This window comes from Eutrigla gurnardus (genome assembly GCF_963514095.1).
Source record: "Eutrigla gurnardus genome assembly, chromosome: 15".
NCBI lineage: Eukaryota > Metazoa > Chordata > Actinopteri > Perciformes > Triglidae > Eutrigla > Eutrigla gurnardus.
Genome location: NC_139938.1, coordinates 16,516,605 through 16,540,714, shown reverse-complemented (window position 1 = coordinate 16,540,714; position 24,110 = coordinate 16,516,605). Strand labels below are relative to the sequence as shown.

At 41.9% G+C, this 24,110-nt stretch overlaps 3 protein-coding genes across 4 annotated transcripts in view; all 3 read right to left on the bottom strand.

Annotated features, from left to right (window-relative positions):
- Positions 1-6,403, bottom strand: part of fnip1 (folliculin interacting protein 1) — a 33,489-nt gene extending 27,086 nt beyond the window's left edge. For both annotated transcript variants that reach the window (XM_084029102.1, XM_084029104.1), the window contains exon 1: positions 6,210-6,403. In XM_084029102.1, coding sequence (XP_083885228.1) covers positions 6,210-6,301 — 92 coding nt within the window. In that variant the 5' untranslated portion in view covers positions 6,302-6,403. The remainder of the gene's footprint in view (positions 1-6,209) is intronic.
- Positions 6,404-6,795: 392 nt separating this feature from the next.
- Positions 6,796-9,931, bottom strand: LOC311025659 (uncharacterized protein). Its single transcript, XM_084028672.1, has 7 exons — positions 9,697-9,931; positions 8,819-9,167; positions 8,609-8,737; positions 8,414-8,453; positions 8,196-8,251; positions 8,084-8,112; positions 6,796-7,970 (listed from the first exon to the last, which is right to left on the bottom strand). Exons 2-7 carry the CDS (start codon positions 9,021-9,023, stop codon positions 7,404-7,406), a joined length of 1,026 nt encoding a protein of 341 aa, XP_083884798.1. The 5' UTR covers positions 9,024-9,167; positions 9,697-9,931; the 3' UTR covers positions 6,796-7,403.
- Positions 9,932-12,055: 2,124 nt separating this feature from the next.
- acsl6 (acyl-CoA synthetase long chain family member 6) overlaps positions 12,056-24,110 on the bottom strand; it is a 33,183-nt gene continuing 21,128 nt past the window's right edge. The window contains exons 10-21 of the mRNA XM_084028350.1: positions 22,914-22,987; positions 22,722-22,799; positions 19,033-19,167; positions 18,090-18,224; positions 17,600-17,695; positions 16,515-16,587; positions 14,973-15,061; positions 14,605-14,721; positions 14,248-14,391; positions 13,160-13,261; positions 12,988-13,059; positions 12,056-12,882 (exon numbers count right to left, since the gene is read on the bottom strand). Coding sequence (XP_083884476.1) covers positions 12,742-12,882; positions 12,988-13,059; positions 13,160-13,261; positions 14,248-14,391; positions 14,605-14,721; positions 14,973-15,061; positions 16,515-16,587; positions 17,600-17,695; positions 18,090-18,224; positions 19,033-19,167; positions 22,722-22,799; positions 22,914-22,987 — 1,256 coding nt within the window. The 3' untranslated portion in view covers positions 12,056-12,741. The remainder of the gene's footprint in view (positions 12,883-12,987; positions 13,060-13,159; positions 13,262-14,247; positions 14,392-14,604; positions 14,722-14,972; positions 15,062-16,514; positions 16,588-17,599; positions 17,696-18,089; positions 18,225-19,032; positions 19,168-22,721; positions 22,800-22,913; positions 22,988-24,110) is intronic.

Sequence of the window (24,110 nt, the reverse complement as noted above, 5' to 3'; positions counted from 1 at the left end):
GTTTATATTTTGTTAAGAAACAATGAAAACATGTTTTTATTGTGTCACAGATGATAATGAAAACCTTTCCCTGCAAAAATAAGGATAAATAAAAATATTTTTGTGTTAAAATCAGGCTCTATTTTCCACTTCTCTACCATTATAGCAAGATAGACATGTTTTTTCAAGTGACAATGTTTCCTATTATCCCAATCAACAATCAAAATCAGGCTCTACTTTTCCACTTGACGTGACTTCAAGTTGGACAGCTTTTTCAAGTTGCTCGTGACAGTTCTTCCCCCGTCTGCCCACTAGTCAAACTGGAAACCTTCCATGAAGTAATTGTTGTACCCAAGTTACGCTATATGGGTTGGAAAGTCCCTCATAAGAGGGAACACTCCTCTGCTGCTGGAGAGGCCAAGCCTCGATGTCTACAGTGAAACACGACACGGCATATACCTCAGTAACAGCGTTACACATCTCCGAGCTATGTTCAAGTACATCCTGGTAAACAGCAACTCCCTCACGGAGCTGGCCCACATGGCCTGAAAGCACCTGACTACAGCATACTGGTTTCTCTGCTGGGGATGTGGGACCAGGACCAGGTCTGCATTCCTGCAGTAACAACCATTCTGACCACCAGATACCAGACATTGTGCTTCTAGGTAATTCATTCAGCGTGAAAAAAACGTTTGTTTTAACGACTAATTGATTGATTGATTTTATTTTTGGGATTTAAGAGACAGAAACATAATCCAAAAGGATAACATGTTACAGTGATGACACCTCGCTACGACACATCAACTGAAACTGGTCCAATCAGGCGTCGCCAGCAGAGAGTACCGGCAACAGTCCAAAGTTAAAATGTTTTGACTTCTTCTGAAAAAAATCACATTTAATACATTTTATTATTTAATCACCAAAGAAACAAACAGTCATGCTTGTTTCCTTTTTTCCGTTTCACCATGATTTTTTTTTCTTTTTTGTCCGGCTAGCTGGCTGGCTGTTCCCGGCCTGTGTTTCTTGGAACAAGCTACACTTACACGACATGCCTTTCAACCATGTGTGTGTTTGTGTGTTCTAATGAATAATGACTATGTACACTTGTGGCTTACTCACATGTGTCACAACTTCTTCTGAATCAGTGACACATGACAAAGGGCGTGACTAGAGCAACGAGTTTATGAGTGTTGGTGTGCGTCACAAATAATCACACAAATGTTTTATCAGGAGTGGAAGGAAAATCAGGGCGTCGAGTTTGCTTTCAGGGTGAAAAGCACATTTGCCTCCATAATGCAACGGCCGCACAGAAAGGACGTTTGCTTCCTCTTTACTCCATTTAGTAAGAATAGGCACAGAGGGTATCATGTGATAGACATAATTAACTCCTCAGCCTCAAAGCAAAGTGATCAGCGTCTGTCTAACCACCTTCCCTTCCTGCGTCATTTCTCTCATGCTCATCTAGAGACTAAAAGTAGGCTAATTAGACGATGGGACTTTTTGGTTTGGCTTTCAGGAGCCTCATCTCTGTTCTCCGCCCTGTGCTTACAACATTTTACCTCGCCATTATCCCGGCACAAATAATCGATCATTATAACCGATAAATCCTGCTTAAAACTCTCAAAATAGCACTAAAAAAATTTGTCTTGTTTTACATTTTGTTAAAAATCAAATATTTGTATTGTGTTTACTCTAATCTCCTTCTAATGTCGGTGCATCTAATCTTTCTTTGAGCTTTTAAACTGAGGATCACATGTCGCTGCAGAGGCCTGCAAAGATTTCTGAAAAATGTCTTTTTGGACATTCAATTAACTCATTCATTCATTGAACCAATCAAAATAAAATCAGTATAAAAATAAAGTCAATGCCACTGTACACCTATTACACCAATTTCCCTGAAATAATTCCAAATATAGACTCAAATAAATCGTTAAAAATTAAAAAATAGTGCACCATGCCTCGTGTGCAATAAAAGCTAAAGATGACTTGTGTTAGGAACCAACAAAAACACATTTTTAGAATGTTTAACATCACTTGTAGAGTCACACTGCCTGCAGTATTGGGTTGCAGGTTATCTTTGTGAGCTGCTGCTGCCCCGAGTATCATGTATCAGCATTAACTGTGAAACAGGAAACTGATCACCGAAAAAACCTGCGATTATTGCAATTCTTGGAATTGTCGAAGCTGCATAAAAGTCCTAAGAACCAACCAATCGTCAACAACAACCAATGAGAAAAATCTTGCGATGGGATTACCCAAGCCGCAACGCCAAAATCAGGCCAGGGACCACACCCATCTTGGAAGTCAACCTTCATCTCTATCTCAGCTACACAGGTTTCATGACTGCGTTGTGCATGGTTGTGCAGAGACAACATTTGTCCACAGACAGACATATTAACACCTAGCAGAGCACTCCACGACCCCTCTGTGGTAGTTCCCCGATGGGTGGCCGTCTCCAGGATCACATTTTGCCATGATGACTCACAAGGTGAAAACAATACCAGCAATGCCGTCGCAGCCATGGTAGAGTGTGTGTGTCTGCGTGTGTGTGTGTGTGTATATGTTCAGCGCTTGAACTGATTCCCTCACAGAAGTAAAGAGAACAGGACGTGCAGGCCTAACTAGCTGCTAAATCGAAGCACTCCCCAGAATGCGACCGCATGCGTGCGCCGCTTTTACGCAAAACTATATCTTTACCATGACCCTGCAGTTCTGAGAAGCCCCGAGTGTGGTCACTTAAAATAGCCCTGATAGGAACCCGATGACAGCCGCTGTTTCACACGAGCTTTGGACGGCTGTGACTCAGAGGTAGAGCAAGTCGTCCTCCAAATCGGAAGATCTGCGGTTCGAATCCCAGTCTGCATGCCGAAGTGTCCTTGGGCAAGGTACTGAACCCAGAAGGCTGTGTGAATGTGTCTATCCTGACATGCAGGCTGCTCCTCTCAGTGCATGAACATGCGTTTATGGGTAAAACTGACCAAGTAGCCGAAAAGGCTAGAAAAGCTCAATGTACTGTAAATGCAGGTCCATGTCCCATTTACAAACACACACAGAAGAGAGCTGCCCTGCACATTATTATTAATGATAATAATAATAAATAAATACACACAAGTACCAAGAGCGAGGTAGGCAAACACACCTGCACACCCATCTCTACGTCAGACTTAATGGCAGTGACGGAGGACGCAGCCATGTGATCACTGCACAAACACGACATCCTAAGATCTACGATGGATCACATGACACGCTTGAGTTATGAAAGCATACCGCGGAGGAAGGACACCACGCCAATCAGGAACCCGAAACACTGTTATCTCCCAAAGAAAAAAGCATCACTGCAAAACATCTAAACCAGAAGGGGTGTATGATTTTTTATTTCTTTGCACTTTGACAAAGGAATTTGTCGATACGGTGTTCCACTTTGAGATGTGCTGCACACTCAAAACAAATGTGATTTAGTAAGTCTACAGACTATTTCAAATCAATAATTATAACTGATAAATCCTGCTTAAAAATGAAGTCTTGTTTTACATAAGAAACTTCTCTATCTTCTAATCTTTCTTTGAGCTTTTAAACTGAGGATCACATGTCACTGCAGAGGCCTGCAAAGATTTCTGAAAAATGTCTTTTTGGATTAAATTAGTATATCGATTTGTATAAAATCTTTTTTTTTTAAACATCAGATTTATGTCATTTGAGGTGTACGAAAACATCTCACATCATGGCACGGGACGATATGAAAGGTTTCATGTGGCGATTATCCTCGTAAAATAGGCTAAAACTTAAAAGGGCACCAAAACAATGGAATATTTTGTTAAGAAAAAACAATTCACCACAGTCAATGTATTGTGTTTTTTAGACAGCGATATCCCCATACACATCCCTCCATTTAGTTTCTCAGCACAAACACAACCACACTGAGGCCCAGGTCAAGAGGGAAGTTTCCTCCACAGGCAGCGGTGGCAGGGTGCAGCCAGGAAAAGCAGTCTGGCTGTGGGTGGGGGCTGGACAAAGCTCCTGGCTCCGGATTGAGCCTCCGCCTGGCTGCAGAATGAGACGGGGGCTCTCAGTGTAATGTACAGTATGCTGTCCCCCAGTCAGGTGCTGCAGTCGGGGAAACCGGAGAGGCTTTTCAGGCTTTCCTCCCAGGGTCGGCCAACCTTCTGCCCTCGGTGGTATTCTGGAGGGCACGGCACCGTGACTGAGCTTTGACTGACGCATTACAACTTTTAATCTCTATAAACAGATAGCTGCATTTGAGTGCATGATCCGTAGCAAACAGGCAGGAGTTTGGCATTGGAACCCACCTGCTATCTGCTCCGATTTCTTTATTAGCTTTTCTTTAACAAAATGATCTGCTGAAAAACATGAACCAATATGATCGTAGATGTCGTCTCTGAACTCCCCAACTCTATTCTGGCATCTCAAGTTGCTAATCAGATTGCAACTAATGACCGGCGTAGAGTAGAGGAAGTCTTGTGTTTATCCGTTATCAGGATGTCTGCTGGTTAACTAGAGGGTCGACCAATTTTCGGCATTTTTATGGTTATCTGTAATTTTTTAAGCCGGTTTTCAGATAAAATGATTTCCTTTTAAAAATGCGCTACCTTGGCTCTGATGCAGCCGCAGTCACTACTCTCCGGTCTTTATTTAAATTTAAATGAAAGATTCAGTGAAAAAAAACATCTGCTTTAAGGAATTTCAACAAAGTTTTTACTGCAGACAAATACTGGTCCTGAAAAAGCCATATCGGTCGACCCTTAACCAGAACCCCCGAAATATTGGCTGTTGACTCCAGAGGCTAAGTCGTCGATATCCGATGGGTTCAGACATCGATGACGGTTTCATAGCTCTCCAAAAAGACTTCTCTGATCCATTAGGGATTAAGTGTGACCAGCAGGCCCCACCATCCTCACCCTTTCTAGACTTCCCTTCCATCTGTCTTTCCTTCTCCTCATCTTCTCACAGCTTCACCAGAGCGTGAATGTCTTGTGAATGGGGAGCTCATGCCAGAGATGTGAAGAGCACAGTTGACCAGTGAGTTAACAGAAATGCCTGCTGTCGGCCTCTTCACTCCAGGATTGGCCAACCAGCCAACCACACACACACACACAAAAAAACAACAACTCTGGGAGTATAGAGTATCCTACCAGTCAGCTCAACTAATGCTTCGCTTAGTCAGATTGAATTCCGTATTTATATTGCTCACTGTGACAGTACGTGTCATACTTTAACTGCGTGGCCTTACATTCAGAATTATTCTTTGTCTTAAAGCCAGCAGTCACCTTTTTGCTATGGATGCACAATATTGTGGGCAATTAGGGCAATCCAGAGAGAGAAACATGCAATGCAGAAATATGATGCACACGCTTAAGTGCATGTAAAAACTGCAATTAGTGCAGTGTAGTGATCATTACAAACACACCTGGATTATATACACTAGATGCACGAGTCTAGTGCAGTTCAATGCTAAATCACGACACCCATCTTTGACACGTCGCGTATGCATTAATATTATTATAATATGAATATCATATTATAATATGAATATTAATAATAATGTATAGTTCATAATATTCCATAAACAAAAACACAATCGATGACTGCATCACTGGGCATCCCCAGACTGGAGTCCGCCTCCAGAGGCTGCAGCGCCCCGGGTCCGTCTGTCATCAGTGGCCGACTGAAGTGATCACATGTGCGGCAAACGCAGAGCACACCGTGTCCTCCACCGGCGGTTGCGCCGCTCCTTAGTTATTACGGTACTTTGCTTTATCAGGAGAACCAGCGAGGACCGACCGAGGTGCGTGACGGCTGTTGCGGTCGCGCGACCACGCATACAGGAACACAAAGGGGGCGGGCGGAGAGGACACCGCTTCTACAACTTCAAAGCTTGCTTTACGTTTCCTTCCAACAACTTATTACGTCTTCATCAACGGCACACGCGCTCCGTAATACTCGAGTAAACGCGCAAGAAGCCAGCGCGTGCAGCTTCCCCCTGCTAACGTCTGGTAGCTAGCATTAGCATGTTAGCTAACGTCACCAACAGGCACAACAACAAAACAAAACAACAACCAACGAAGAACGTGTAAAAAGTGGAAAGCTCGAAATGTTCACCGCGCCCAAACTCTTTGTTACGCGTCGTGAGTCGTAAATAACGTGCACGTACAACGTTACACACACAAACCACGCGCGCACACACACACACACAAACGAACCGAGTAGCTTACCTGAAAGCTGGGTCCTCTTTGCTACATCTCGGCGGAGGCGACGAAAACGCATTTCTCTTGTTGAAAAGTTTCTGGAAGAGAGTCGGAGGCATTTCGTACCGAACAAAATAAATTCGGGTCCAGAAGGTCTCGTTTTTTCTTTCCTCCTCCTCTTCAAACCCGAGAGCAAGCCTTGTTCCTTGTAACTGTCTCCATGGGTGTCACGCAGTCATATGACAGGCATTAGTCACGGGAGCTGCTTGGTAACCCCAGCTGCAATTTCCTGATTGGCTGACCCCTTGACGCCGCTGCCGCTACAAAATATCTGATTGGCTCGTATTTTTGGACTCGGTACCACGTGGGCAGTGGATTCGCCGTGTTGATGTTTTGTCGGGAATCGTGACTGCATGAAATTTATTAACAGAAAAATATCACACAAGACAAAAACAAATATATATATATATATATATATATATATATATATAAATAATAATACAAATAAAATTAAATAAATTGCAAAAAACATGACAACGACAATAAATGATGCTATTTATTGTACATTCGTTTATTTTTTTTATTTAAAATGTTTGCTTTTTTCCCCTGACAATCTGGAGTGTAGAAAGACAGATGACTCACAAATATAGGAAACCACAAAGTAAAAACAAAATATTAGCTTACATTAAACATATAAATGGGGCGCTCATGTCATTAACATGGAGGCAGAAGAGAGTAAAGGACAAAAAATACAGATAAAACACAAACAACACATACATGTCACGTCTGAAACAGAAAAAATCAATCGCTCTCAGGAGAAGAGAAAGCATGTCTTTTTAAGAAAAATACAGGTCTGACACCTAGTGGCCATTTTGCGCCACATCATAATTTTTTTTTTCTTTTCTTTCTTTTTTTAAGGAAATCCGGGGTTGGTTTAAGTGCTTCCAGTGTAAATTACAAGTGCATACATGCAGCATATTTCTTTTAACAGGAAGAGTAAAAGGGGCCGAGTTGAGAGGCAATGGAAGTTGAAATGTTCAAAAGTCACAGGATTTAAATCATCTTTAAATAACAAATACTGCCTAAACTGTGCTTCAGATTTCATTTTTGTTTTGAGTTTCACAAAGACTAATCATTTACAGGACACTTCACACACAGACCTATTGGATCCGGATTACAGGAGAAAGTGTGAAATCTTTAAGGAACAATATTTTGAAGATGTCACAGGACGGGAGGTTCTGCATGCTCAGGAGGAGCCGTCAGAGGAAACAAAGGAGCGCTCCCTAGTTTGTCGCACCTTTCCCTCATCGCCTTAAAAAACGCCTCCCTGTTGTTGGCGTCGACAAAATCAAAGAACTTGGCTGTCTCTGGGCTGCGTTTTACTGGCCTTTTCAGCATCACACTTGGGCGTAATCTGGTCTCACTCACTCTGGATGGGTCTGCAAGAGGCTGCGTCTGTCCTGACAGGCTGAGCTCGTGGGCTGGCTCGAGGGCTGGCTCGAGGGCTGGCCTGAGGGCTGGCTTGTGGGCTGGCTCGTGGGCTGGCCTGAGGGCTGGCTCGTGGTCTGGCTCGAGGGCTGGCCTGAGGGCTGGCTCATGGGCTGGCTCGAGGGCTGGCTCGAGGGCTGGCTCGTGGGCTGGCTCGAGGGCTGGCTCGTGGGCTGGCTCGTGGGCTGGCTCGCCGGCGCTGAGAATGGCCGATTTGGCGGCTGGGGTTCGTCTGGCCTCAACGATGGGGCTTTTGAACCACACCTTCTTCTTGTACAAAATGGGCCTTCTGTGGGTGAGCTGAGGGAGCAGAATTATATTAAACATAACCTCTTATGTTTGATTTAAACAATAACCAAGTTCTATGCATTATGCCTTAAATAATATTTAGATATTCAGATAGCAGGTCTTACTTTTTGTGGGGTTTTCCACTTGACCTTCCCTACAGATTGGAAAACAAAATTACAACATAATTTGGTGCATTATGACTTTGTAGATTTGGATTAAGATTTGCAGTCTAATTACCTGGATTTAAGGAGTCTGCATGCATTTTGGTCTCGGCTTCAGCTTCTTTGTTTTTGCTTCAAAGAGATAACAGGTGCTAGAACCAGATTCATTTCGTCTGAGGGCTCACCAATTCACACGTACCAGCACTCAAGATATTATTTGGAATTTTGGAAAATGACTAATAAAAGATGCATGTAAAGTGACGTTTCTAAAAAGGAAAAGACAAACGAACCCACTTGATCTCACAGCTTTTCTTAACAAGAATCGTAGAGGCATCTGCAGACGAAAGTTTAGCTATTAACAGATGATTGCAGACTAAAAATGTAATCCCATTATGCAATATCACTTTTAAATTAAAAACCTTAATTTCCCTTGAAAAATTAGTGTGTAGGTGTGTGTGTGTGTGTGTGTGTGTTCCCCCACATTATTACCGATGATGTCAGAAAGGTTGGGGCAATGATACATGTGGATGCTCTCAGCCAGGCTTGTATCCAGCATGGTGGAGTTTTTCAGGTGAAGACCAAACGGCTCCTTCTTAAAGGGTAAAGTCAAGGTTTCCACTGCAGAGAGAAGATGAATAAGTATAATAATAGAATCACCTTATATTGGGGATTGGTGGGTAAACAAGGATGCGCACACACCGTCACTCTCTCTTCTAAAGATCTCCGGGGAGGGAAGACTGCTGGAAGTTGCAGAGGAGTCTTCCTTATCACCATCCTCATCATCCTCATCTTCATCCTCATCATCAGAGCTGGATGTTGTGCCTGACTCCACACCAGAAGAGGGGATGCTTTTCAGAGTCGCAGCCATTACCCCCCCTCTACAGGCCTCTGGCTGGGGTATCATCTGAATGGCTGGACGACCTGCCGGTGACGCCCGGGAGCCAGATCTTTCATGAGCTGACGGGAAGGCTTCGTCTCTGAGGTTTTCAGTGAATGCCCGACTGCTCGATTGTAACACAGATTTGCAGTGGGCATGGTTAATGCTCGCCTGTGGGAGGGAAGGAAAACCATGGAAACATTTGAGAAACCTTGGGAAAAGCAACTCGGAATTAAAATTTTAGGGAGAAAAATATTATCATATTATTATGAGAATATATATTTAAGTTTGTTATCCATACATAGAAATAATAATAATAATAATAATAATAATAAAGTGCTATGACAGATTAAACAGTAAAATCTTCTTATTATTATTAATATTAAGAAGAAGAAGAAGACATTTTATTTTGCTATCCATACATGTTGATGTTATTCTAATTATTATAATAAAATACAAATAATAAAGTGCTTTGACAGAAAGTTAAGCAAATTCAAGAGACATGGAAATATTTCTGTTATATTGCCTTGCATCATGCTTTGCTTGGCCTCAAAGCAAGGACAAAACACTGATAAAACAATACCAATTATGAAAGATTAAAAACAGCATAACCATTAATGGGGGTATAACTAGAATGTGAAATAAGAGCAAACATATGAAAATAAAATACAAGCCTCTCCCTGCTGGTCAGAGGACTCACCGACTGGGGGCGGGTCGCTGTGACGCCGGGGACAGGCTCCTCTTCCTCGGGCTGAAACGCGTCACAACGCCGCTCGTGCAGAAATCTCCTGCTCTCTGTTTTAAAGTATTATTTCTCGTCATGTTTTCAACTGAGCGCAGACGCTCCAAAGTAAACCGAGCAGCACTGAAGTCGTGGTGCGTGTTCATGTGTGTAACTTACTGTCCCGTCTGCTCAGCGTTACTTTCACGGGTGTGTCTCGTTGCTTTGATAATCCACGATCAACTCGGTACTTGTGTCGACCCATTTCCCACTGACGTGTACGTCCCGACGCTGACGTCACGTTAGACGAACTCATTTGAGCTGAAACGTGTCTCGTTGTTTTCTGGACGTCAGAGTATAAAGGATGCTGAAAGACTCTGAAACGCCACCTCGCTGTTCCCTGTGCGTTGCCTAGCAACCGAGCGCACCTGTAACAGTCAATCAGCTGCTGATGACTTTTTTATTTCACGCCTACATAGAGTAGGCCTACCTATTTTTTTAACTTTGAAAGTCTTTAACGGAAGTCTTACTGTGAAGGGCCATTTCCGAAGAAAAGAACCCTTAAATCAGAAGTCTTCAACGTTTTTCATATGGAGGACCCCTAAGGCCTATAGAGACCCGGTGGAGGGACCCCTCATATTCATTCAAACGTTCAAATGCCTCGTTTTGTGAGTACAGACCCTATGTGTACTACTGCAGAAGTTTGGTAACATTCCATGCATTATTAGTGGGTACTAAGACATTCGGCTAATAGCCCTATCGCTAAAAATGCTTCTGAGGGGGTATTTGGCTGGATGTCATGGTGGAAATTACCTAGGGTGCATTTTACTCCAAACCATCACTTTAATATGTTAATATGTGTTGAGAAACTATTGAAAAAATAATGAGACAATCTCAACATAAAGAGAAACTTTCTCAAAATAACAAGAAATCTTCTAAAAAACGGGACTTAGTATCTCAAAATAATGAGAACATTTCTCAAATTATTGACGTAGTATCTCAAAACTAATTACACTAACTCATTATTTTGAGCTCCTAAGCCAATATTTTGAGAAGGTTTCATAATTTTTAAGATACTAAGTCAATATTTTGAGAAAGTTGATCATTATTTTGACATACAAAATTATTATTTTGAGACACTAAGTCAATAATTTGATTTTTTGAGATACTTTCAAACAGCATTGAATACACCATGAAAAGAAAGAAAGAAAAGAAACAAGACACTAGTTTAAAATCATTCCAGAATATCCTTTATTTCATTGCCCTCGTCCTATTCCCCACCCCTCCCCCCCAAATCCCTATTGCTGCACTCAATCATTACAAGGATATGGTGCTGATTCCATTTTACAGCAGAATAGATAAATAAATAAGGACAATTCATCTCACTACACGCAAAAAAAGAGAGAAAAAATCCTTTCAAAACCATTGATTTAATAAATATGCTTACATCTAGCTGTCCTCATTTATGTACATCCACATTGTTTATGCTTTGGGACGGTAATCAACTTAAAAAGCCTATACATTACTTCTATGTGTAAACCCTCCAAAAAAATGTTGTTTTTTCTTTTGTTGTTTAAAAGTTGACAGTTGTTCTATTTTCCCTCCAGCGAGTGGAATTCATCAGCTTTGCCTACATTTGCAAAAGCTTTGCACTAGCAGCACATGGCTGCGTAACGACCTGCTGTTTACGGGCACCAAGAAATACTTGCATCTTTTTTTCCGATTTGTCGGGATGCAAACGCGGCCGGAATCACGGTGGGCAAACTGCATGCATTGCCCTGAGCCCTGGTTTTGCATTAATCTCTTTTATTTATGATTTTTTTTTATTTTTACCTGACGTACTATCTGTGCAAGAGATGGACGGAGAGAAAGCCGCGATTGAAGGGACTGCAGAGTGATTGTCGCAGTACTTCTGCATAAAAAAGGAAAAAGAATAGCGCATGCTAACCTGCTGATCGCAGCCACGCGTGGCGGTAACTTGATGGACGAGAGTGCGATATTGGGGGCGTGGCTCAAAAAACGGAGGGGGGGAGGGGCGCTCTGCACCGAGCAAACGTAGACAGCAGTGATTCGTAAGGCAGGAGCTGCTACTCTACCTTGTTTTCTCAAAGACGAGGGGCGTGGCTTCGGAGAGTTCGATCTTCGCTGTGTCGGATCGGTGCAGGCGCTCATCCTGTTATCGTAGTAAGGTCTCTACGCTACGCACACAGAGACATGGAGCTTGCTGTCGTGCGAACCGTGGGTTGTGTTTCGGATAGTGGGTTTCGAAGTGATGGGAGGAGAAGCAAATTGCCGGTGAGTGACTGCTGCTTGGGGGGGGATGGTTTGTTTTCGGGGGCTAGCAGGTAGTGATGTAAGTAAGATTTAAAACCGCTTTCGATGAAAACAAGTCAAACTGAGAAATAAAGTGAAACACGCCTCCTCATGGCAACCACTGGCAGTGCTTTATATTTAGTGTTGGCAGGTCGGTACTGCCCTCTGCTGGACAACACTGAAATGCACCACTTATCTTTTGCGATTTGTTCTTAAAGTTGAGCTGAAATGAAAAAAAAATCACATCACCGGTTATATTGTGCACTGATCTGACAATGTATCTATTTTGTTTTCTTCCTGTAAAAACAAAATATGACTCGTGCGTACATCAGCTAGTATCAACTAGTGAGCTGACCTTTTAAACCATCAAATGAACATTCGTACGGAAGATTGATGAAGTCTCGAAATGCTGCTTCAGCTCGACTTTATAGCAGCACAGAAAATTCACGTCAGTTAGCTACACAATATTCCTTTTAACATATGCTTTCTCACAGTGAATGCATACATAAAGAGGAAATACACATAGGAATGTGTATTGTATTCCACTTTATTTTGTTGATTTGTTTTTATTTGGGCTTTATTTTAAATCCTCCATAGACGGCCTTGCTTTTCCAAAAGCATGTCGAGCACTAAGGTGTCACATCTTTGCCCCCGCTGCAGGTCAAAGCACATCTTAGTGTTAAGGGGGAAAAAAACGAGGTCTGCCCTTTTTCACATGGAGATGCTTTCGTAGAGCCGCTCGATCTTCTCCTTGAAGAACTCCTTCAGCTCCGGTCTCTTGGCCTTTAGCGTCGGAGTCAGGAGGCCGTTCATGATGGAGAACATGTCGTTGTGGATGTAGATGTTCTTCACCTTCAAAAAGGGAAATATGGGAAAGGACAGAGAAAATGCTGGATGAAGAGACGGACCAAATATTAACTGTTCTACAAGTTTCGGACCTAAACATGAACAACTTACCTGCTCAAACGAGTGGAGGCCACTGGCCTTGCCCAGACGCACCAAATCTTCAAGGACGGCCTTCTTTAATTCCTGTTGACAAAAAGACGAAAGTCACTTTCTGCAGAATTCTTCTGCGTTGTTTGCGTCTCATCATTAGCGGCGCTTTGAAGTGTTCGTCGGTGCCACGTACTGTGTTTTTACAGAGGTCCTTGTAGGTGCCGAGTATGCCTTTCTTCTTGGCCCATTCAGGCATGACCTCGGGGTCAGGAACCACAATCCCCACCAAACAGGACTGGAAAGACCAAACGTGAGAGGAAAACGTCAAAAAAGCAGGGTGCTTATTCAGCTCTGGAAAATCACGGGATGAGTGATCGCATTAATGATGTGGACATTAGAGAGCAACTACACACATGACCAAATAACATGACTGTGCACTTGATTTGTTGAAAATGGCCCAAAACACCATCTACTGTTTTAAATCTGCCAATGAGACCCTCCTCTCCCCACAGCGTAATCATTGTGTAGCATTAAAATCACAGCTCTGCTCTCTCCTTTCTGATGACTGCAAATACAGCTAACAGCTCATTAGAAAATCTGGTGACACTGGTTACTCCCTTCATTAAGCTTGCTAATTCCACCATGTTTTCATGTTAATATTACACTGGTTACTAGCTAATTTTAGCTTGTTAATTCCATCATGTTTTCATGATAATATTACACTGGTTACTAGCTAATGTTAGCTTGCTAATTCAACCATGTTTTCATGATATTCAGAAGTTACTAGCTAATGTTAGCTTGCTAATTCAACCATGGTTTCATGATAATATTACAATGGTTACTAGCTAATGTTAGCTTGCTAATTCCATCATGTTTTCATGATAATATTACACTGGTTACTAGCTAATGTTAGTTTGCTAATTCCACCATGTTTTCATGATATTCAGTAGTTACTAGCTAATGTTAGCTTGCTAGTTCCACCATGTTTTCATGATAATATTACACTGGTTGCTAGCCAATGTTAGCTTGCTAATTCCACCATGTTTTCATGATATTCAGTAGTTACTAGCTAATGTTAGCTTGCTAATTCCACCATGTTTTCATGATATTCAGTAGTTACTAGCTATCTCTATTATTTTTTCTTCCTGGTAAAACAAAATTGCTAACTTTTGGGATAAAATTATTCTTCGAGACATTGCAAATGTTCTCTGACCGAATTGATCAAATGCGGTTTGAGCTCGACTTTGAGATGACGTGTGTAGTTTGTGCTGGTTTTCGTACCTGCAGGCTGTCGCCATGAACATAGAGCTGAGCCACAGGTTCGCTCCTGATGTAGATGTTCTCAATCTTCTCGGGGGAGATGTACTCGCCCTGCGCCAACTTGAAGATGTGCTTCTTCCTGTCAACGATCTTCAGCGTGCCGTTCTATGAAATATAAAATAGTTAATAATAATGCCTCAGTAAAGGATCATAATCTGTCAAAGCACTTTTTTATTATTATTTAAAAAAAAAAAACAGTTTTTAAGACATAAAGTCATAAATCAAGTATAGTAAATACTTAAAAACAGTAAAAGTGACAAACAGTTAATTAATCCGAAGAAACCCTGTAAAACATTTTTTTCTTAAAACTGTACGTACGGGCAACCATTTGCCGATGTCTCCGGTGTGAAGCCAGCCGTCTGCGTCCAGCGTCTCGGCCGTCCTCTCCGGGTCTTTGAGGTAGCCCTTAAACACATTCGGGCCCTTCACACAGACCTACAGGGGAGATGAGGAATGAGGGGAAAACACACACAGTATCTCAGGATTTTGGTTAACATACATTTTCAACAAATTTAATCCAACATGAGAATTTGATTGGAAGGTGAAAAAGCGATGTTTTAACGCACCATCTCACTTCAATCAAATCTTTCAAAACACATTAAGTGAAAGTTACACATTACACATTATGTACAATGTGTGTGTGTGTGTGGGTGTGTGTTTCTTTCTTTCAAAATCCGTCGACGTACCTCCCCTTCTCCCTTTGAGGCAAAGTAGTTCTTTTCAGGAACGTCCACCAGTCTGATGAGGTTACATGGCAGCGGAGCCCCGACGTGACCTAATCACAGGGTCACAACGAATACAATTCAAACAACCTTTTCTTACTTACTGGAATCGCGTTACATTTTCTTGAGAAAGAAATATTTGTATTGACTCTCGTATAACACACCTTTTTAGTGAAAAACAATGAAATAATCTTAATTATGATGATCATAAATCATAAGGTGTTCCTGCATAAATACAGGATAAATAAGTGTATTTTTGTGTTTAATCTGTCTCTACAAACATAGTCACTTGTGGCTGTGGAGAGATGTCATTTATGATTATGATTATGATTATAGAAATCCTCCGCAACATTCAAAATATTGTGTTTTTCATGACATTGATTTGAAACCAAACGAGTGAGGAGGTGGAAGCCCTTTTCACCGGCACACATTTTAAAACGCTGAATGTTGATGAATGAACAAAGACAGTCACATTACTTCATGTCAGTCAGTGAGCAGCAGGGGGCGATGTTCGACCACATTATAATGTCTTATTACTGCAACACAGCGTTTATCCCTTATGATGTCTCTAAATTTTAATTTACTCTAAAACATGTGGACAAACTCATCAAAAGTCAACGTTGGTCTGAATTCAGTTAAACTTGATACAAAAACCATGGAAAGCAGAACATTTCTGCTATCATTGCATGAAAAATGACTTTAAATGACATGCAGTGTGTTGTAATGTTTATTGTCTGTGTGTGAACTTACATAGAAAACAATGGTTATGATTGGTGATTTTCAATATTGATTCTGCTGAAAATCTTCCAAGTGATTTTACTCAGTTCTTTTTTTTACTAAAGCTGTCGAACACTGTGTCATTACTTACGGTAATTAAGGTGCATCCACACCAAATGTGAAGCTGATTTTATAGAATATATATTCAAGAGAAGTCAGATATCTAATAAAACCTTGAACAAAAAGAATTAAGATTGAAAATGAGAATACTTTGGCGTGAACCGTCTGCTTTGTGGTTGTAAATGTAAATGTTTTTGTCATAAAATCGGACATTTAATGAGGCGTAGGCGTTAGCTTATGTATTAGTTGATGTTCAATAATCTTTATTAACATCAATATTAATAATATAGATTATATCAACAATGATGACAATAATAACAGCAATAATTTGCTTTGTATATTATCATTACATTCAAAAGACAGATTTAATTGCTTTTGAACAGCTGAAACAAGAATTAAAGTAATTAAAATGCACCTTTTTATTTCTAGCTCTAATAGTCTACGTTTGAATTAAATTATTAATGAAATTAAACATGAATCATCACACAAATTCATAAACAGCTTTTTGTCTATTTCGTTGGCCAGGTGGAAAATAACCACCAATGCCAAGAGGGTAAATACAGGCAACAGGCTTGTTGATGTTGGCAATCGCCTCATTGTTGTGACCGTTAAAAACGTGGCCTTTTGCCCCACAGTGTGTCTGTGATCGAGAAAAGGTTCAGCGCTCACCTGGGGTCCAGTCTCCAGGTGTGGTGAAGGTGCAGCCAGCCGTGCACTCTGTCTGGCCGTACGCCTCGTACACCTGCACACACACACACACACACACACACGTACGTTATTTGATTCCGTATTACAAGTCAGGGTTCATGAAGATCCGACAGGATAAAACAGATCAGCACATTGTTATGCTGTATTTCAGGGATACTAGAAACATCTCCGTCTCCACATAAACATGCTTCCTATGATAGATGGAAATGAGCAGTACTTTACTAACGGTTTGGCTGTTGTTCTAGAAAAGTCCACGGATCGCCAGCCTATAGCACATGCCCTAGACTACCAAACACCAGCACAATAAGCTGGCATTTGTAACCCAGGTGGATATCAATGATTGATACTTAACTATTAATATTACAAATGCATATTCAACCTTTTGGTAACAACTGCTTTTTCAGGCCAGCTGGTTTTCCTGGTGTGGTTATGGACGAGCTCAGCAGGATTGGCAGGAAGTTGTTCAAAACAAAGACTGTGTTGATCAGCGAGATGAACGGAGTGAAAACGTATTCACTTATGAGATAAAACAGATGTTGCCAATCTGCATTATTGCCAGTTTTAAAAAGTGGAGTAAATATATCGATGGTATGGTGACGTAAATATCGTGATTATATGGAGACCGTGGGGCGTCGGGTGATTCCCGCTCAGAGAAAACAGATTAAAAAGATAAAGATAGAAGCTAAAGTGTAAAAGTGAACCATCACATCAGCTGGAGATCCAGTTAGAAGACAATGAAGTTACAACACTGTTCCTGTACTGCCAGTAGGACCAGTGGTGTAGTGGAGGGTATACGCAGGTATACGGGGTATACCCACTTCTTTTTCTGGTGGTTTACAGTATACCCACCTATCAGCCAGAAAGCCATTGGAATATATGGGAGAGTATACCCACTTCCTCCTCTGTAACCTACCCATCTACCTAGCAGTACACCCACCTCATCAACTATCACCACACCACTGAGTAGGACTCATTATATAAAATAATAGATGTATGTGTTTGTGTGTGTGTGTGTGTGTGTGTGCGTGTCTGTGTGCGTGTCTGACCTGGCATCCCAGAGCTGCCCTGAGAAATCCCAGGACACTCGGCGAGGTAGGAGCCGCTCCCGTTATGATCATCCTCAGCCTTCCTCCGAGGCTGGCCTGGACACACAGGAAACACACACTTTCTTTTTCATGTAATACCCAAGAAAACATCTGGGAACGTATTTTTTTGGACTGAAAATTCCCAGTCTGAAAGGTGAAGCCAATGCTGAAGCGCCTATGAACCTGCATTCTCTCTGCTGGCCATCAGGGGGCAACTCCTCTCTGAAAATGACCTTACTCCTCAATTGATTTATTATCTCAGTAAACGTTGTAAACATGAGTTTACGGTCTCCATCGCTTCTTCAATACAGCGTGATGTGTCCTTTCGGTAACTTAAACGTAGAGCTTGCCCCTTTGCTGAAAGTCTTTAGACCAGACAGCTAGCAACAAGCGGGAGGATATACGGGACGTAGCCATGGCGACGCTGCAGGATCGAGGAAACAGGACTTACCTGAATCTTACTGAAGAAGACTTTGTCCCAGATGCTGTCGCAGCGAATGATGCCGCTGCTGACTTCAGCACCTTTTCTCTTGGCGGCGAAGTTGAGCAGCCAGCGCTTCAACGGGCTGTTAGCCTGGCTGAAGATCTGCAGAGGAGACCACAGTTCAAGTTCAAGACACTTCCTGTCATCGGCTCTCCGTAACAACACCAGACTTCCGATGCAGGAGTCTGAAAGCAAAACGCCTCGGTCCTTCTGTAAACCGCAGCTTCAGAAACGGATCAGCAAAGATCAAAACACGACAACACCCAGTTTCTATTCTCTCTCTAGAAAAACTCACAATGAACTAAAAAAAGAAACATGGTTCCAGTGCCAACTACTACCACTACTTTTTTATTGTATTACTTTCAATAATCATGTGAAATATAACCTTTATTTGATTTTTCTTGTTTATTATTGCCACATTTATTTGGTTTTGCTATTACCTCTAATATACTTTATATTTTTACTCTTATGTTACTTTTTCCATTTTAGATGACTTTATTTTACTAAATGTAAATTGCTTTTATTGCTATTCTATTTGCACTATTACTACTACTTCTTACACCATTGATATTTATTACTCTTTATTATATTATTATACTTAACATGACTCGTTTTTATTTATTCTGTCTTTTATTCATTATTATACAGGGAATAAACCAGGATTATATTTCTGTATTTCATTTACTTTATTTAGTACATCTTGACTGTTTGATTTGCCTCTTGCTGTACGTTCCTCTTAGCTGCTGAAATCCTGTAGATTTCCTGCCGTGGGACTAATATTGTCGTACGTTTAACTTGTTACTCCACTGTTTATTCTTACTCTTCCGTTTGAAATTACTGATCAGCCTCTGGCACCAAGCTTCCTTCCTCCTCGGGATAAATAACGTTCTATCTCATCCGCCCATCTCACCTTGTCGTACATGCGGTTGAGCAGCCGAGGCACCACGGGGAAGATGGTCGGCCGCAGGGCCTTCATGTCGTCTGGGAGGAGGCGGATGTCGCCCTGATAGAAGCCGATCCGTCCTCCGTGGCAGTACACCACGGACTGCAGAAACACACAGTTCATATTCATAAAAAACCCAATCGGATGTCAAAAGCACACTCGAATAAGAGACAAATTAACACCAGTTCAAAAGTTCACGTATCAGTCATCGCTGACATGTACGAGGAACAGTCCTAGTTCTCAACATTCCCAGCATTCATTTCTTTTAACGTGGAGAACTATTAACTCCAGCTTGCAGAAGCACAGTGGAGGAAAAAGTGACACATGTTGTTGAACTCGCCAAACTCACTGTTTTGCAACAAGGCGGTCTACTGTACACGCTGAGGCATGACCTCCGTGTTTATTCTAGATTCATTATCACTGGGAGGACGGACTCCAGTTAGCAGCCGCAGCAGCGGACGTGAATCCATATTCAGAAATCATCCACCGCTCATGAGTGAAACTGCCTTTTAGTCACCTTGCAGCCGGCCACAAAAACACTTCTTTTTGTTGTCAAGTGGATGTGACCGTGCAGAGGTGTGTGTGTGTGCGGTGTGTGTGTGTGTGTGTGTGTGTGTGTGTGTGTGTGTGTGTGTGTGTGTGTGTGTGAATGAGACTCTGAACTTGCTGTTGTCTGGGGAAGTTAGGTGGTTTCCTGTGTCACGCCTGTGCACTGCAGGCAGACAAACCATGCTGTTAGACCTGATGCAACCAGATTGGTTGTGATTGACGCACCCACACAACAAAGCACACACACACACACACACACACACACACACACACACACACACACACACACACACACACACACACACACACACACACACACACACACACACACACACACACACACACACACAGAGTATATAGAAAGACAGACGGATATATTTATATAAAGAAACATCAATATTTAAAGAATGCAATAGAGAAAGGGCTGCTGGAGGTAATTCAGGTATGGTGTCCTGGTAGAGTTTGACCAGCAGAGGGCACTGGGACACCGACCAGCTGTACAGCCTGGTATGAGCATTCAATCCCAGCTGTATGTGATATGAACTCAGTGTTACACAACAGAGTGACATAGTGGCATCAACGTGGTAGAAAACAGCTGGAGTCAAGAAATCAAACAGCCAGACCCTAGAGGTTTTTAAGTCCCTATTGAAGACCCACCTGTTCTCCATGGCTTTTAATTCAGGCTGAGCATGACACCCGTCTACTGTATTTTGTGTATATTTTTATTTATTTATTTTTATTATTCACATTGTATTGTATATTGTATTTGTTTTACTGAACTGTACAGCAGTTTGGTCAACCATTGGTCGTGAAAAATGTGCTCTATAAATAAAGTTTGAGTTGAGTTGAGTTGAGCTCTCTAACGCTCAAAACTATACTCTACAAAAATTATGTAATTTATGACCAGCAGAGAAGCTCTTACTCAGTTTTGAGTCACTGCATGACCGGACAGAACACCACGGTTAAATTTCAGCCAGCATGGTTGTTGTTTTTTTTTAAATCTAAACAGAGCAACCAATACCTGGATCTGGTCCGTTTTGCCTTTATCGAGGTTTGAAAGGAATAATAAGAGTTTGCAGTCTTGGTTTAGACTATATGGTAAACAAAAGGCGCTTAAAAGGGTCGAAAGCGCGAGCCGTTTATTTGCAGGGTGTGTTATATTCTCATTCTGTAGTATTCATGAAAACAATAAGAAAATGAATACTGATATGCATTTCATATGCATATCAGTATTAGATCAGCATAGAATTATGCCGACATCAAAGTAAAGAACCTAAATGAGTGTGAAAGCAGCTGCAGGCTTCTAATCGCACAAACATCAAGAGTCCCCAAAATAATGGAATGCATCCTTGACTGATTGTTTCTCTCCATGTGTGTCATGTTGTATCCCAGAGGAACAATTGTCCTGGTCAGGACATGAAGTCGGGGGAAAATCCACTGACGAAGCGACATCCTGCAGCTCGTTCAGGTTTCGTTTGGAACTTCAACGATGAAAGTTGAAGCACCACTTCAAATCTGAGCTGAGCCTTTTCTCCTCCTGATTGCTGTGCATTATGTATGTATATATATATAAATATATAAGGCTGTGTTTTCGTTGTTAAAACGTTCTGAGCTGACAGTTCCAAGCAGGATGAATCACTAAATGGTGTGCATGACTGCACTGATGCTCTCACAATAGCCATAGCACCTCCGTGATGTACGTATGATTCATCTTTCTAGTTCATAAGTGTATTGAAAAAGCATTTGGAAATGTGTAACTGACTAAAATCTCAGTCGACTGTTTTTCTTTGTTGCTGTGCGGCTGGCGAACGCTCCTCAAGCGTTTTTTAGTCGCGCATAAAAGTATAAATATTCTCAACTTTTCAGCGTGAAAATTCAGGCGAGCAAGAGGCGTCTTTACTGAAAAACTCCTTCCTTTTTAGATGGCTGTTATAATAATTTTGTATAACCTCATGTCTTAAAAGTTTCTTTGTTTAGGTCACAGCTTTAAGGGTCTTGTTAACTTTCTTTGATATATTAGTAAGTTTTACGACTTTGGCACCCTCGTTGACGTAGGGGGGCCCCATGTCTTCCACGTGTTGAACTGTTTATGACTTTAGTATCCCCACTGCTGACCTAAAAACCCTAAAGCCATATCTTAAAGTGACTAATTGCTATCAGGGACCTGGAACACATGGTTCTACATGAAGATTAACTGTCAGCGACGCATTATCTCCTGAACCCTTAAAAGACTCAAGTCACTGATTTGAGCACTTTCTCTGTAGCATCCTGACACGATGTTGCAATGTAACAGTTCCTCTTGCATAAGATTGAAGTCCGACGTTGACTTTATTTGACTGTCTCTGATCTCCTCCTTGGTTGATTTGTCCGTTCATAACAAAGTCTTTTCACAATGGCGGTGTGTGCGGCAGGAACGGACGACGGCAAGTGAAAGGTCGTTATTAGTGGGGTTTTTATACGGTGCAGATGGTTATATCTTTGGTATATCGTGAACCCCAAAACCTTCCCTGACATCTGCTTGATTCCGGTTTGATGAACAGCTGTGTGGGGGGGGGGGGGGGGGGGGGGGGTCGACTGTAAGGGCAGGCTGCCCGACGCTAAAAAAAGGAGGCTCAGATAAGAGCTACTTCCAGCTGCTGCTTTGTGACTAAAACTTTGACCCGGGTACAGTGGACTCTTTGTAAAGTTCAGACGCTTCTCTCTGCCCGTCATTTCAAACAGCATGAATACACTTCAGTATGCCAGCGGTGGTTTACAAAACAGTAGATAGGTCAATAAATTAATATAACAATGTGCTTTCCTGTGTGTGTGTGTGTGTGTGTGTGTGTGTGTGTGTGTGTGTGTGTGTGTGTGTGTGTAGAAGGAAAGGAAATGATGCAACATGCACACCAACGATTGGCAAAGGCCTGTTCACGGTAAGTTGGAAAGTGAAACCTAGGGAGAGGAGAGGAAAAGGGAAAACAGAGCTTCTCCCTCGGAGCTCTTTCTGCCTCCCACACATTAAGCAATCTCTCCATTTAACGCCCACCTTCAGAAACTCCCTCTGCCCCCGCCACCCGGCCGAGCATCCTCACACATCATCTCATTCCCGTGATCATCTCGTTTACCTCAATGAGCCTCTCGAACATGTGAGCCAGCGGCAGGAAGGAAATGAGGCAGTCGTCTTGGTTGGGAAAAATCACTTTCTGCAGGCGGAGACAGAAGGGAGGAAAAGATCCCAATTAACACACACTAACAGTTATGAGTTTCTTAAGAGTCAAACGTTGTGGCGATATTATTGGGGAGACACGATCACTCACGTCTGTGACTTTAAGGAAGCCTGAAAAATCTGCCACCACGTTCCCATGGCTCAGCATGACTCCCTTTGGGTTTCCTGCATCGAAGAAACACACACACATGAAATGACCTTTCACCTGTCCGAAGATCACATGTCATCACGTAATCACGCATGGAAACTTTGATATCACATGTTTCGTGCTGTTCGCTTCCAATCAGGTGTGATAAACTTATACAATCATATTCACACATTTTTTCCCCGTGAATATAAAGTTTGTCTTTTCAGAGATGCTGAGCTGTAAATGTACTTCCTGAGATGCGTAACCATGGTAACCTGCGCCAAATGTTTTTTCTTTTGATTTATAACATTTATAAAAAAATATCACGGCTACTTTATACTTACATTGAAGCGTTATCAACGATCGCTGGTGCATTGCATTGTGGGATATTTATTTTGTCATTGTGCACTGTATTATTTCACTGGAAATTCGCATGCAATTTGCGTACTATTGGTTTCATAGTAATGTTTTAGAAAAAAATATTTTTTATACTTTTTTTGTGTGTTTGGAGGAACGAATACATAATAGAATTTACTACAATAAATGACTTTTTTTTCAAAGTGAGAAGGAAACTCCTCAAATGGTTTCACCATCTTTCAATTTCCTCTTTTAAACCTGCACTTGTGCGGCCCGTATATACTGTATGTACGTTGTGTCACCATTATTGTAAGTGGAACATTAGAAATCTGTCATATGACATTTCAAAGCACGAAAAGAAAATCCCTGAATCATGTGTCTGTTTTGTGGTTTTGGTAAGTCCAACCACAGACTGAAATGAACGCTTCTGTCCCCCCAGTTACTGTAACATCCTTGCATTTCTAAACACACACACACACACACACACACACACACACACACACACACACACACACACACACACACACACACACACACACACACACACAATGACTCTTAAATAGAGCGTTCCTCTTTCCAGACGTATCATCTGACTTCCCCAGCTGTGAGCGATGATGATTCGGGCTCCGGGCCGAATGGATGTTGCAACGTCGGTGGAGGAATTCTCCAGAAACGGTGAGTCATGTGGAAGAGTTAACCCCGCGTTGGAGAGGCTGCACGTCTCCCTGAGAGCCAGCAGGTGGCAGCGTTTTCAGCCGGCAGCTGCAGCTGGTTGTGCTTGTAAAATGACACCAGTGTGTCCTC

Excerpts from the sequence above, each read along its gene's own strand:
- LOC311025659 (XM_084028672.1), bottom strand. The coding sequence starts at position 9,023 with ATGATACCCCAGCCAGAGGCCTGTAGAGGGGGGGTAATGGCTGCGACT. Across the intron at positions 8,113-8,195 it reads TGCAGACTCCTTAAATCCAG|GGAAGGTCAAGTGGAAAACC; the intron begins GTAATTAGACTG and ends TCCAATCTGTAG. Across the intron at positions 7,971-8,083 it reads AGTGGAAAACCCCACAAAAA|CTCACCCACAGAAGGCCCAT; the intron begins GTAAGACCTGCT and ends CTGCTCCCTCAG.